Raw genomic sequence first — 16689 nt, 5'->3', positions numbered from 1 at the left:
CTTACTACTTCAGACTCTGCATTATGCACTATGCGAAGTGCAATTAAAAAACATGGGTCTGTGCATGCAGACTATTACCGCTGTCTGATACAGTTCAAATTACATTTCAAGAAGTTTCCTATTATGTCAAAACAATTTTGAACACGATTATTCAGTCGTTAAAATCAGTTATATAAAGCCTCTCTGCATGAAAAAAAACAACCGATACAAAAGCAGATATTGATTGACTCTTTGATTGATTCTTTATTTCCATGCAAATAATTAATCATACAGCATAAAATATATTGACAATATTTCACGGTAAAATAACAATAAACAATCATTGCATGAGAGGGGACAGTCAGAAGCACAAAGGCTTGAAAAGGACGCCCCTCAAGAAAGACTACGGCCCTGAATAAAATCAATATAAGTCATATTCAAAAATGTAAAAAAATTCCAATAAAAGCAGGGCGAAAAGGAAAACACATGAAGCATGTCAAGAATACTCTAATGATAATAACACACCAGCCATGTACCGATTAACATTACAATGTTTAACATAGTTACGTCGTAAATATAAAAAAAAAATACAGTATCCCTCGGACATATCCTTGGAGATAGGTACTTCCTGGCTCATCGTGGATGCCGGGCGTGGATAAAGGCCAAATTGCACCGTCACATCCGTAAAATCGATTCCAGACCGATCAAATCATATACATGTAAGCAATTTCAAATACATTGGCTCGTATTCTGAAGTCGGGTTTAACTTAAAGGTCAAGTCCACCCCAGAAAATTGTTGTTTTGAATCGATAGAGAAAAATCAAACATACATAATGCTGCAAATTTCATCGAAATCGGATGTAAAATAAGAAAGTTATGACATTCTTAAGTTTCGCTCATTTCTCACAAAAGAGTTAAATGCACGACTCAGCGATATGCAAATGAGAGAGTCGATGATGTCCATCACTCACTATTTCTTTTGTTTTTCATTGTTTGAATAATATTTCAGTTTTTACAGATTTGACAATAAGGACCAACTTAACTTAACCATAAACTGTTAGAATAATGGTAATTCCACATGTTCAGGGAGAAATAAAACTTTGTTTCACTTGACAAGGAGGAGAGAATTAGAATATTTCATATTTCAAATAAGAAAATACAAAAGAAATAGTGAGTGGGTGACGTCATCAGTCTGCCAAACTGCATACCGATCAGGATGTGCATATTTTGTGAAATTAAGCGAAATTTTGATATGTCATTAACTTTCTTATTTTACTTCCGATTTTGATGAAATTGTCAGTGTTTTGCTTGTTGGATTTTTCTCCATTTTTCAAATCAACTTTTTGTTGCGGTGGTCTTGTCCTTTAAACATAGGTTTAAAGTTGTGATTTCAGTATGGATAGCCAATTGTTACGTAAATCACTAAATGTAGAGATATCATGTTTCAGTTCATTTGGCTCTCAAATCATTCATAATTTTCTGGGAAGTATAAATAGACGATTGTCTTCACCGTCGATGAATCAGGAAAGAGCACAGTAAACATAAGAAAATACAACTTCATAAAAAATGTTGGCACCTTTTGGCTTCCCATAATTTTAGCACAGAGTTAGACCATGCATGACTTCAGAATACGACCAGTGTCATACCAATCATCAATCGGTTCGGAGTCGGGTTCGCTGATATGACTGTAACATTCGGTATCACCAATTTACTAACCTTCATCGGCAACATTTCAGAGAGCATGAAACACGGCACGTTGGCCTCGATTTGTAAAAAAAAAACGGTAATTTTGATGGCTGATGATTTCAAAATGGAAAAGTGTCTCCGGATTACATAGACAGGTAGCAGGATATTGAACACATGTGGTATATCACTTAGAGTGACCATGATGTACCAGGGATGATACAAGTTTGAGTAGAGATAAATTGACGTTTGGTTACAGCTCGGCTTTGTATTGGTTATATTACTGGTATATTCAAGAAGGCGTATTTACGACATGGACGATATGGGCGCTCGAGACGAACGCTGAAATTGTGCCCTTTAACATGTTCAAGCATTTAGAATAAAATGGAATAACTTTATTTTTCCATTTTTTCCACTGGATTACATAGATATACAAAAAATTTTGCCCTCATGTCAACAGAAGAAATTTATTTTATCGAAGGTTTGATTCACATAAAATATATAATTAGCAAGCGCTGAACACTCTTCCAATTGTTATCAAACCTGTCTTCTTGTTTTTGATAACTCTTGCTTCCCCTTCATTTTGCATGTTTGCCCTCTTTGTGTCCCCTGGTGGGATGGGGGGCCGGGGGGACATACCCCCTAACCCCTAGAAACGCATTTTCACGCTTTTTCAGCTCCATGGATGAGTCTATTAAAACAATTTTTATATCATAAAACATGACATGCAAAATCAAATTATCTTGGAAAAGTTCAATAGATTACGCACAACCTTCAACTATCAATCATATTTTTGTATAACTATAAAGAGAATATCTATTATTATTTTCTTATTGATATCATGCAACCTGACTATTCATTGTTCATATAAATTTCATCAACGCTTATTTCTTTACCCATTTATCAATTAAATGGAACATCGGTGTAATATCCATGTGAGTAACTGAAAAGTGTTGATTAATAACAGTATTAATACTTTTCGTTTAGCAGATTTTCTTTAATTTGAAAACAAATGGAAATGGAGCATTCTATAAGCCCGATATCAAAATTTAATAAATGTTACCTTCGTACCTAATTATGGATGGAATTAAATATATTTTGGATTTAAAGAAGCATACAAATGACTAATTTAAAATAGACCTAATTTCAACTTATAAACCTAATACCTATTTAATTCATGCATTTTGACATTTTTAATACGTTTACAGGAATTTGTGGCTGTTTTAAAAAGACAAACAGACTTTGGAATAATTCTATTATTTTTTCCTGGATCGAAGTCAATATCTATACATCATACTGGATCTTGACTAATAATACATTTAACCTTCTAGTTACAACATTGATGATTATAAGGCTACATCAGTTACATCATTTCATATCATTTTGAAACTTGATAATAAGATACACACTCTGATTTCATAATGCTTAAATAATTATATGGTTTGAAAACTTGGAATCATCGTTTTATACATATTAGTTGGGTTTTTTGGTCCGATTTATTGAGTCTATTCTTTTGTTTTGTATACAATCTTACAAACTTAGTCACAAGTTAAAACCAAGCTTAAACTTTTATAATGTCATCCATTATTATAATTTTATTCTTATCATTATAATTATAATTATTATTAGTGTTATTATTGTAATTATTTTATACCAACAGCAAGAATGTGATTTTTATGTCATTGTTGATTTCTTTTTACTTTTTGCATGTGAATATTTTGTTTATATAGTCAAACTGGATTTTAGATGAACTGGTTGCAGACACATTTAAGTTAAACGACGGGGAATTTGATTAATATTGTTAATCAGACAAGACAAAAAAAAATCGTGAGACTGAACCCCTTAGCATAAAAGTATCTACTTTAGTAAAATTAATGTGCCTCCCAATGGTAACTTGCATGGAATCCTATGCAGAAGGACCAAAGCGGAAATGGCTTTAGTATACTGTCTAACGTTGATATCAAGAGGTAATTGTCCGGGGTAACTGCCCATGAGGTTATTCATTACAATTCGACCGTTTAGCAAGGTGTTAACTTGATAATGAATTATCAATGCATTGTTTGTATAGTTCCCTGAACTCTGACTGAAGTTTGAATTTAGATCATTTGAAGGAAGGAAGGCATTGCGTGGTCAAATCATTAGATAATATCAAAATAAAGTCACTCATTTGAGGTAATAATGGTTTTCCAGCTTTTGGTCAAATAATCATTATACGTGAGCCCTTGAAACATAAGCATCGATAAATTCATCTCTTGAAAGAATATTGAACCTTGTGGACCTCGGTCACATGCATTCTAGGGCGGCCATACGGCGAGTCTAACGTGAGCCCTTGAAATATATAGATGTATTGATAAATTTATCTCTTGAAAAAGTATTGAACCTTGTGGGGACAGGATACTAATATCTCGGTCACATTTGCCCTATATACCACGTATACGGCGACCGTACGGCGAGTCGAAAACAGTCGTTTAAACATTTTTTGTACCAGCTACATATAGGTGGTTCGAATAAAAATGACATTTTGACTCGCCGTACAGCCGCCGTAGAGCAAATGTGACCGAAGTATTAGTATACAGCGATCCGGTTGCCCAGGAACGATTTTTGAAGAGTTAAAATACATAAAGTGGTCCTCATGACCGAGCCAGAACTACATACACAACTGAAAATATGGATACGGGCGAGGTAAAAATGGCAAAATCATTAACCTGATTCATGTGATCATATTGGATTATCATTAACTTAAAACAAAAAATATATATATATTTAGTCTTAGCATCAGCAGCACTTGTCATCATTACTCTCGAAAGGAATCGGCCTTCATAGCTTTCCGTAAAGAAATGATATACAAAACTAAAGTATGTTTAACAAACACTTGGTCTACAAAAAAAAGATGATAATAATGCGCATAGATTAAGATAACAACCGACCGTCCATGACTCATTTTATTTCAGATTAATTATTCATTGAAAGTACTTATGTGTATCACACTTTGTGTACTGAACTGAAGGAAATCGGACTAAAACAGAGCAATAATAACTTCAGTAATGTTCAAGTTCAAATAAACATTGATTTTTTCTTTCATTCACCATCGAATGGTATGTAAATTGAACTTTGCACAGACTATCACATTGGTTTGTATGGAATCATACTCTGCACTCCGTAATCTATAATTTTCCAAAATATCAATTAAAAAATGATTGTCTATACTGGATGTAGCTAAATCAGTAAGTCCGCAAAAAAAATCCTGTTTTTCTTGGAGGTGGATGTTCAAATATGCAAAAATATTGTATAAGAACAGAGTCACGACGAATTAATAAACAACTATTAAAAAGATTATTGAGTGGATAATATTGATAAACCGATGAAATAAATTTGCAGTATTTAATAGTCAAATAAATGACTGACTGAATGGATAAATAAATGAATGAATCAATATATAAATCCCGCTTGCGAGTTCGAACAATGCAAATGACGATTTCAATTGTCATGATTGTCATCGAGTAATGGGAAATACATAGCCCCCCCCCCTTCATTGATCCCCTCTTGATACCGGAAGTTCTGAAAGAACTATGGGAAGGAAGTTTGCTCATCGCACCAACACCAAGATAAGTCATGTGATACCCACAACCGAGACATCATGTCTCTTTTATAAGAATAGAAAAATACCAAACGATTTGGCATTCTCGTGTTTTCAAGTTCAGGACAAAGACCTAATGTACAATGATGCAGTGGATTGTTTAACCGTCTGTCATCTTCGTATTTTACGTCATCTTAATGGGCAATACCATCCCAACATTGATTCAGGGGCATTGGAATGATTTTTAAAGAGGGGTGCTGATTTAAAGAAAAAAAAATGTCTTATTCCAAAATGGAGGTAGATTTTGGGTCAAAATGTCTGGATGCTCCGACCAGGACAGTGTACTGATGTGAATTTAATAAGAGTAGAATTAAACAAAATAACATTGAAATTTCAATCGGAATTGGATAAAAATAAGAAAGTTCAGTTCGTATTTACGTCATCCCTAAAATTAATGTGTGCATATTTGCATAAAAAATATACACATCAAGTATATAGATTAATAATAAAGCGAATAAATCATACAAAAATAACTTAAGATAGATACCATGATATAATTTGGCCTGTATGGTCATAGAAGAAATGAATTAGGAAGACTTAAAATAAAGCCAGTAATGGCTTTGTGAGATAAAGTCTCCTTAACTATCAAATGCTTATGTGGAGGCTACTTTGCATATTATAATAATAACAAATATACATACATAAAAAAACATAGGTGACATAAGGGGTGAAGGATACATGTATATACAAAAATATGATAAGTAACACATGTTTCAGAAAATCCATATTGTGGATATAAAATTGTAACAAAGCTGCTAAATTAGACATATTTTGAAATAAAGTATTATTTTAATCTTCTTTTAAAAGGGAGAGAGATTTGCATGAGCGAACAAAATTAGGTACAGAGTTCCAGATTAGGTTACACTTCGTAATTCGAAGGTTCGTAATTCCAAAGGTTCTTTATTCCGATGGTTCGTAATTCCGAAACACGCAAATTGCCTATACCTCGATGTTCGTTAAACCGACAACGTAAAAGGGTTCGTTATTCTTAACATTTGTGGCGTTATTCCGTAGGTTCGTTATTCCGAAGGTTCGTTAATCCGAAAACGAAATAAGGTTCGTTGTTCCGAAGGTTCGTCAGTCCGAAAACGAAATAAGGTTAGTTAATCATTTAGTTTTCGGACTAACGAACCTTCGGAATTTCGAACCTCATTTCTTTTTCGGATTAACGAACCTTTGGAATAACGAACCTCATTTCGTTTTCGGACTAACGAACCTTCGGAAATACGAACCTTCGGAATAACGAACCTTCGGAATAACGAACCTTCGGAATAACGAAGCTTCGGAATTACGAATGTATGCGCCACGTATTAAAACGTATATCTTTTTGTACAAAGGTTTTTTCCTACTTTCCATAAATGAAATAAACAACTCATTCGTGTATTGTGATAGTGAACAGTATTATTAATACAAAACATTTTACTTATCCTGTTTGGCAAATTTTTTGTGAAGTAGAAAAACCTAATATTGCTACTTAATATTTACCTATTTACCTATGAAACGACCTACATACTGATAGATGATAATGGCGTCAAACACTATGGGTATTTCATTACATGAAATATACAAATTTTTTTGCTCTTGACAATGACCTATTGATGCTGTGTTTGTTTTTTATTGGGGGACCTATAAAACCCTTTGTTATGAAAATGTATGGGTTCATAGAGATTTCTAAAATCCTGCTGATTTTGTAAATCCTATCCAAATGAAAAATTGGCTTAAAAGAAAAAAATATATATATATAAATCAGAGAAACAGATATGTTAACCGTTGAACAAAATCGGAAAACACAAATTTCTGGTGACGATCTGCAAGAGTTGTGTCTACTTATATAATAATAATAATAATAATCCGCTTTTATATAGCGCTTAATCCATCGGAACGACGTTTCTAAGCGCTTTACAGATATATTATTACCCCGGTCATCGGATTCAATCAGTCATTCCCGCACACAATGTGTGCACATCCTCCACTCCCTGGGGAGTATTCCAGTCAGTCGCCTGTGAGGCGCACACAATACTGGACAAGATACAATGACTTTCACATCCTATACCGGGTACCCATTTAGCACCTGGGTCGAGAGTGGCAAAGTGTGGATTAACGCCTTGCCAAAGGACGCCAGACCGCGGTGGGATTCGAACACACGACCCTCTGTTTACAAGGCGAGAGTCAGAACCACTACACCACGGCTCCTCCACACTCCAAACTTATATAGTTTGCACACTCTGCATATAAACCGAATTTAGGAATAACGTGTTTTAATGACCAATTCAACTATCGTAACTTTTCAATCTTTATCCGATTTCTTTCAAACTACATCATTCTATTTTATTACTTTTGCTCTATCACACAAAAACATCAATTGCAGCAAACTTTGATTTGATTTGAAAATGAATTAGCAGGTATTAAAGTGATCAGTGTTATATAGTTCCGGACAGGCCCTAAAATCTAAAGTTAGATCGATACTCATCACTGTGACGTCATATTCTGTGAGGGATAATATGGGGAGATATATCACCGAAAAATAGTAATGCTTTTCATTATCCATCTATTGAACAATCGATATGGAAATATACCTTAATGTATTCACGATCATCACCAACAGTATGATAACTATCATTATTCTGATCACCATCATCATCATCACAATCAAAAATCTAAACACGTAACGACAACGGAATCATTCATCGGAATTTAAAATAATGTACTTATTTCTTTTTCATTTCTTCTCAAATTTTCATTTTCATTTCTACTACAAAATGGACCTCTATTATAAACATCAACTCCCTAGTCTGTTACACATTAAATGTACCATTTGAGATCTTTACCTTTGAAAAGTCCCCCTTCGTTTCTCCATGATGCACTTGCTCATGACTCATGAAAACACAAATTTCGGTACTCGACAAACTTTTGTGGTGTACTTTTGTTAAAATATCATCACGAAGAGGCCTGAAGGTCCAAAAGGAAATGTCAACATTATTAGCCTATTCTCAAAAGAGATGAATTTAGCGCGAAATGAAAAGGCATTGACAGCTATTTGTGTGAGAAGCTAGAACATGAAATGATTTCGTTATATGGCCTCTATTCGCATTGATTAAGACTTGGCGCACCTGTAAATTATGTCCTGGGGTGATTTTCATGTTGTAATTATCATCCACCAGATATTTATCATATATTTTGATATAAAATCCAGGCAGAGACTATCATTTTAATGCAATCCGATGGAGACACAGATTGAGATTTTCTGAAATGAACAAATACAAAATATAATCGTTTGCTATTTTGCTGTACAGTATTCGAGTATGAAATTGGGTGTTTTTTTAATGAAAAACTTTGACAACGCAGAAAATCTGAACAAGAGCAGTTAGAGTAATTTGATCGATTTTTCTCCTAATAAATTCACATTTCCTTTGACGTAATGTATAATAACATTTATTATCTGCTACAATGATTTGCCAATATTTCATGTATTACTCATTCTAAATCAATTTTCACCATAATACCAGTTTCTATTTATAATATACAATATGAAAACAGCGCTACTCCAACAGATGTAAAATTAACGGGAAATTTAAGTTAAAAAAGAGACGAAACATAATATATATATTTTTTTTATAAAAGATGAAACCTGTTAACAAGAGGCCCTTTAAAGTTTCATGGGTAAAAACGACCAAATTAATGTTCTGATGAAATTACACCAGAGTTAGGGTGATTCGTGTTCAATAACATCAAACTAACTATCAATGATTTGACTGCAAAACAGAATTAGTAGCTCAAATAAAGCCTCAATTTTTAAAATTTTAATCAGGAATTGATAAAGGAGAAAGCAGAAAGTCATTTTATAAAATAAGACGAAAACCCATCATAATGGAAAGAAACTCTTATTCGTTCACTATCATGGTCAACACTCACGAAAAAATTAGGGAATTTTCGCTCTGCAATGCATGACCAATACAAGAACACATTAAATGACAAATGACCGTCAAATGACAAAGAACAGCTAGGAGGTCTTTGTCGAAAATGAGTGAACCGGAACGGCAGTTTCGTCCCAAATTTCGGAGCTGACGAAAAAAATTTGTAAATATATTCTTTGTCCAGAGTCAATGGCGGAACTGCTGTTTTGATCCACCAATTTCTGATAAAGACTTTGATTGCTCTTTGCATAAAGGGCATTGGACAATACATTTTCTGTGATCTTGAATCTGTCGTGCAACGTAGAGCGAAAACTGTATATCATGTGTACAAGCACGAAAGCCTCCACAAACCCAACTGGAATCCCTCGGCTTTGTTGCCGTGCATTGTGTTACCAGTAATTAGATTTTCATGCTCGGTGACTCAACGAAAGTTACGTTGCGAACATCAAGTTTTGGGGACCCATACTGAGCGTCGATTTTAAAAATAACCCAGGACAATTTGGGAAATACAAGGTAGGTCTAGGCCTATTTATAACAGAGGCACAACGGCATATTCCCTCTTAAACATCCTTTGATAAATGAAATGGTGGTTGTGGCTTGTGATGTTGGTGGTGACGGAGGGTATGATCAGCGTAATAGGTCCATGGTATGATGTTGGTGATGGTGATGTTGTTGGTGGTGGTGGTGGCGGTAGTAGTAATTAGTCTGCTGTGCAAACCTTTCCCTCGAGTAAAGGGTCTGAATTGCGGCTTACTCATGCAGTGTGTACTGAAGGCCCTCTCGCTGAATTGAGACAGCAAGTTTTGTATGTTCTAGTCTTTGCGTGGAGACACACTTGTTGATCAAAGGTTCAATCAGGGTCTGTGCCTGCAGACTAAGCAATAATCGGGGGGGGGGGGGGTGATTTATGAGGAAGGGATAATGAAAATAATTCCATCTTAACGCACTACTTGTATTGGGGTTATTATCCATTACACATCAATGCAATTTAAATAGACAAACAAGAAAATAAAGACTGAGACAATAATTTAGAATTTGATGAAGAATACAGGACTAACAAGGATGTGAGTGACTATAAATGACTGAATGATTAGCGGAGAAGGGCGGAGAAGTTATAATTCAAACGATCTTGTAATTTTGTACAGAAGAAATTGACACAAATATCTTTAAATAACTGAATATCCTGATATGAGTTAATTATTATGAACTAAAGACCCCGGCTAAAGACTCGCGGTTGCCGATACTACTACATGCATTTTGAATACCCCCTCTAAAACAGAACCACAAAAATTTCAGACCATGGAGGTACCTCCATGATCATCCGAACACTTGAAACCACATATCTCACGAAACATTCTATCCCCATCCCCCATCCTTCACCACTGCAAAAACAACAAGACATCTTGGTTGCTATGGAAACAGCTGTTGGATGACATTGGGTCGTGCCTTGCTTATGTCGGAGTCAAACCCGTAACCAAGTTCACAACCGATTCACCCCCCCCCCCCGCCTTCAACTCGGAAAATGATAGAAAAAATCTGATTCTCAGACAAATATCAATTATTTTCAAGCCTTTTTCGCCGGACGGGTGAGAGAATGCGCACTTATTTTGTGAACTTGTTAAGTTGCAGTATTTGGGTAAACAGCGTGAGTTTCTTATTCTTTCCTTTTCTCCGCTGACATTTTTTGGGGAGTTTGTAAAAACAAAAAGCACAATAGATCGTGTTCTTCGACAGTATGAGATCATAATGCCGATGGCGGTACATAAACACGATGATGCATGTTTTACCAGGGAAGTCTTCATACCCCTCGATCCCTCCCCAATTATCTATTCTTGAATTATGACAATTGAAAATATATTTCGGTGATACTTAAAAGGAATATGCTTTACCTGTGAGAAACATCCCGGGGAAACATCAACATAAGAAATTAAGTTGTCGGTGAAGTCAAGAGAAGTCAAGTTAAGAAACGATTTTTTTAAAATCTTGTAATAATAACAGGTAATGGAAGGGGGGGCAAACGAACAAAAAACACACATAAAAAATACGGGGCTACCCGTCTTCCACCTTCATCATAGTTAAGGTATGCATAATTTGTATGAAACAAGCTTTTTGAAAACAAATTTCAACAGCAAAGGTGTAGGCCTGTATCTATATCATTAAAGGAAAGCAAGATACAGAAGGTGGCCCCGAATAAAGCCGGAAAGATCTCCTAGAAATGTCTTCCGTTAAATCTGTAATCAATTAACATTGTAGCTATCTAAATTTTCTAACGTCACATAAAAATGTCAATGATTCTTCCTCAAACTTGTAAAATAGGAAGCTCTAAATCAAATTTAATTTACACCAATCTACAAAGAGATGTGGTATTGCATTTACCAACTCATTAGAGCGATGAGATTTAAAAAAAATACACAAATCATTTGTGCCTGCTTGTAATTCATTCATTCATATGTTTGTTTGATTTTTTGTTTATTTTCCCTTCTCTTTCTCTTTTCTCAACTGTGTGTCGCATCAGATTAATCATTATTTGTAAAGGCAGTGTATTCTAATTTCAATCCATCTAGATTTTTTTTTTAATTCTTGAAGAAAAGGAATTTAATAGTAACATTTGGTAGAACTAAAGATACAATGTCAATCCTCTAACAAGGATATAATATACTCGAAAAAAAAAACGGTTTCACTTCAATAATGAGGACTAAAGAATCTCATGTAAAAGGCGGATATGAAACAACATTCTTCCAACTATTATCTTTTTTTTCAAACGAGATTACAAAGTACGAACAATCCTACGCAGCAAAAGCACATAAAATATGGATTCGTAATTTATTGCTTTACCTTTTATGAATCTAGGCATACACACAACAAATATTTTGCATTAATCATGAGTAGAAATCAACTTCCTTAGTAAACATTTCTAGCATGGGATCACATAAACAGCTGATTCGTCTAACGTTATCAACCCATGGTTGAATAATTGAATTGTTGCTTAATATAAGACTACAGACAGTATAATGTCCTGACACCTTTCCTTTCCTTTCCACCTCCTTAATTTAAGTAATTACACCTTTGAGATAAAATATTAAACTATTTTGAGAGTGTAAAGGAACTTGGTTGTCCCTCGTTGTGAGTCATAAAAAAATAAGTTGGCCGTCTACTGATGTGAAGGCACAAAGCACGAGATACCTTTCCTACACCTCTCCGTTGAACTCGCTTCAATCATTGCGGATTTATCACTCTTTTCCGGAAAAAAGTCCGTTTACATAATCTTCTTTTCCACTTCCCCTGTGTATATTCATACCCAGGACTATATACATGTACCACTAACACGATTTGACCTTACAAACTGACAAATGGCCGATAAATAATGTATAATGACAGCTTTGACCACGTCCATGGCCAAAATAAAAAACTTGCTGGGCTAGTTAGATACTAAATAATATTGAATATAGGGTAGCTCCCATATGCATTGACATCTCCCTTCAATCTACCTGAAATGTAACTAGTTCCTAACTTACATAACCAGTGGCCAGTGACTGGACTTATATCAGGATTTATTGGAAGGTTATTACTCAAAATTAGTCAAACGTAGAGGAATTCGAAGCTTTGATAAACACATATCCAACACTACTAGCCTTCGAAGAACAGGTAAATTGCCAATTCGTCTACTGCCAACTCGTCCACTCACCATATGGTCTACGTTCATTTTGTCTAATGCCATTCCGTCCATCAACATTTCGTCTAATAACCCTTTGGTCCAATCATCACTTCGTCTTATCACCAGTTCGTCTACGACCATTACGCCTCATAACCAGTTGGTCTAATATCCGTTTATTTTCATTCATTTTGCACAATTAACACTTACGAGTTATGACTAAATGGTATATGGACTAAATGGCTATTGGACCAACTGGTTAATAGATGAAAGTGTGAATTGACGAAATTACAATTAGACCACGTGGATATATGACGAACTGATGGTAGACCAAACGCTAGTGGACGAGTTGGCAATTGGGCGAATTGGCATTTAGACCAAATGAAAATAAACCGAAGAGCAGCCTGTGGATAAATTTAACTTGATTCGCAAGGATTTGGTATTGGTCTAAATTGTCATGCACTCGTAAGCCAGTGGATTTTCACGTTTCCGATACATCATGAACTGGAGTTGACACCCGTTTATTCCCGACATCTCCAGAATAAGTAGTGATTATGATTGCATCTACAGTCCATGACATACATTACAAAATGGCCGATTAGACATTTAATAGATTTAAGAGTGTAGTGTAGAGGATGAATAACTATAGACCTATTTTAGCTATATCGACCATATGGATGTACAGGTCATAAATATATCAACCTTCCCTGGATATGTAAACAAGCCTGCCAATAAAAGCGTCATTTAATCAAGGAAATGTATTTCAAAGGTATATTTTGCGCTAGAATGATCTTCTCTCCTTTTAAATAACCTTATATCCTACAAAAATTGAAATAGGCGCCTTCAAAATGAAAATTGAAGGAGGAAATTGTCAGCCAACTGTGACATTGTGATTCATTACTAGATTCATTCATAAACCACAAGTGGAAATGTCATTTCAGATACTGTTATCAGCATACGGAGATGCCAAGTCATTTGACCATGACATGTGTACGCATTGTGAAAAACTAGCACGGATTATGATAAATTTATAGCTCATTATTCGCGCGCGAAATCATGAATATCGATCACGGTTTACGTACGATATTTGTCGTCTGCGTTCGGCATGGATAAATCATTAATGCCAAATATGATTTATTAACACAATGTCATTTCAAGACGTTACCGGCACGCTTAATTTGATTCAATGTAATTTTGCGACACTTAAAGGGATAGGTCTTAAAACTAAGGATAACGCTATCGACAATTTTTAACACTGATTTAAACTGAATACAAGGGTATATGAATGATTGGACAAACATCTTCAATATTTGCAAATCTTAAAATATACCATTATGAAACATTTACGATTACATTTCTTATATTCCATTTTATTCCATGAACATCACCACTTTTATTCATTTGACGGGACGTTCATCCTGATAATAATTCAAGTCAGGATAAACTACCCCTTTAAGTTTAATTACGATTTTATTCTCTATGACTCTATCTGGAGTATAAACCTATGATGCTAAACTAAACTTAAAGTCATCATCACCCACCTGGTCATCATAATCGTCACGATCATCATCATCACCATCATCATCACCATCATCATCATCATCATCACTACCATCATCATCATCATCATCACTACCATCATCACCATCATCATCACCATCATCATCATCATCATCACTACCATCATCATCATCATCATCACTACCATCATCATCATCATCACCATCATCCTCATCATCATCATCACCATCATCATTATCATCATCACCATCATCCTCATCATGATCATCATCCCTCACCATCATCATCATCTTCATCTTCACCAATCATGTCAATAAACCAATGTTAAAAAAAGTATAATATCTTACTTGTCCAAGACAAAATATAAATCAATTCCCCCTCTGCATTTGGGCGTCTCAATCACTGATCCTGATGCTCTAGCATGCCTCTCCATTGTCAACCTACTAGCCTCATGAACCCCATCCAAATACCCCACATCCACACCGCCATCTCCCCGCAGCTCCCCCGGGAGAATACCTCCAGAAGACAGCTGACACAGACTGCAATAAACCACTGCACAAAGCATCAACAACCTGTTCAAAGCCATGGTCCACGAGTCGAAAACAGTTCATACATCGACCAGTTTTCTATGTTAGTCTCATAAGTGCTCCGAGTCAGATGATAAATTTTTTTCCCACGATCACGATATATTCCAAAATTTATGCAGCAGGCAACCGGCAGACAACATCGAACGGAGTATACGCGCTGAAACACCAATGCTATATACAAGTGGATGAAAGTTTATGCGGTTGTGAGTGCGCTCGCTCTTCACGTATATGGAGTTTGCCCGAACTTGTAAGCCTACATGTCAAGTTATCCCGAAGTTATCATCACTGATGGAAACAACTCGACATTTTTTCCTTGTAGCTTGCGCTCAAATCAGACAGTATATGCACACTATGTCAAACCACAATGAATTCCATCAAAGGTCGGATGTGATTATAAATCCTTCGCAAACTTGAAGAAAACGAAATGAAAACATTCAGAGAAATCAAACTCACTGGAGAAGGTGCGCACGGTAGCGTGTATAAAAGCCCCATCAAGTTTATCAGGCAGGCAAACACCGGGGGCAACCAACTCTCCAAAATGATTCCGGGGAAAATTCCTGGCCTGGTATTAACTTTGAATCAAGGTCAGAGAGCGACGGGTTTTAGCTTCTTCTAGAGCCGGTGCCTGACAGATGATTTCATGTCGGCTCAAAATAATACCGTTTTATCCGATATCGGGGGGGGGGGGGGGGGGGGGGGTTAGGATGATAGGGCGGCGAGAAGGGGATCTGAATACCGAAAAATTGCCAAAATATATTATTCGGGTGCGAAATTCAGCTGCTTCTGTTCGGGATTGTCTTCTTCTTCAAGTCACATGCACAAATCATGAATCATAATGGAGTATTTACTTTTACAAAGTTCATCTGTACTGTTTCGGTCATTCTACAAACTCCATGGCATGAAATTACAATGATTTAACAAAAAGTGTTGCATACCTTAAAACAATTTACTGCCGTATGCAGAGTCCTAAAATATAAATTTGAGTATGTCTATAAATCATCTTGTTTAATACACATTAACTTTTAACTTCTATAGTGTCCATATCAAAATATCACAGGACAATTCTTTCATTTTAAAAAAAGTTGATTAGAATGAAATAAGATAAAACGAGTGTAAAAATATCACTAATGAAAATCAGATGTAAAATATGAAAGAAGATATCATCTTTGATATCTCCTTGGTTTGACAATTTAAAGTCTCACGTAATTTCACAAGACAGTTACAGGCCTAAGCACATCCTGGTCAGTATGCAAACGAAGGAGCTGATAAGGGAATCACCCACTCGTTTATTTTGCACTTACATTATGTGATATGAAATATCCTAATTTTCTCCTCATTGTCATGTGAAACAGGGTTTTATTCCTCCCTGAACATGTCACAGTGAAACTAAGATCAGGTGCTTCAGTCAAGAGGGTTCGTGTCGTCAAATATGTAAGGATTGAAATATTGTGTAATCCATGATTCACTGTAAATCGTTCATGAATAAGCCAAAGTGTAAAATGTCATAGCTTTCTTATTTTATATCCAATTTTGATGACATTTTCAGTGACTGTTTGTTGATTTTTCTCTATTGATTCAAACCATTTTTAGTGGGCTGGAGTTGACATGTAACATATCTTTATTTGGAATTGCCAACAGAACTGCTAGAGAAAATAAGCTTTGGTTTATTTAGCTGAAACTATCCCATCTATGCATGCAATGAACGATCTATAATAG

The 16689-nt window shown here is 35.4% G+C and overlaps 1 protein-coding gene across 1 annotated transcript in view; it reads right to left on the bottom strand.

Annotated features, from left to right (window-relative positions):
* Positions 1–15435, bottom strand: part of LOC121432235 (anthrax toxin receptor 1-like) — a 48959-nt gene extending 33524 nt beyond the window's left edge. Inside the window, exon 1 of the mRNA XM_041630087.1 lies at positions 14734–15435. Coding sequence (XP_041486021.1) covers positions 14734–14972 — 239 coding nt within the window. The 5' untranslated portion in view covers positions 14973–15435. The remainder of the gene's footprint in view (positions 1–14733) is intronic.
* Between the last annotated feature and the right edge of the window lie 1254 nt (positions 15436–16689).

The sequence above is a fragment of the Lytechinus variegatus genome, chromosome 18, assembly GCF_018143015.1.
Source record: "Lytechinus variegatus isolate NC3 chromosome 18, Lvar_3.0, whole genome shotgun sequence".
In the NCBI taxonomy this organism is placed as follows: Eukaryota; Metazoa; Echinodermata; class Echinoidea; order Temnopleuroida; family Toxopneustidae; genus Lytechinus; species Lytechinus variegatus.
The sequence above is the reverse complement of the archived record's forward strand: the minus strand, read 5'-3'. Positions and strand labels throughout refer to the sequence as shown.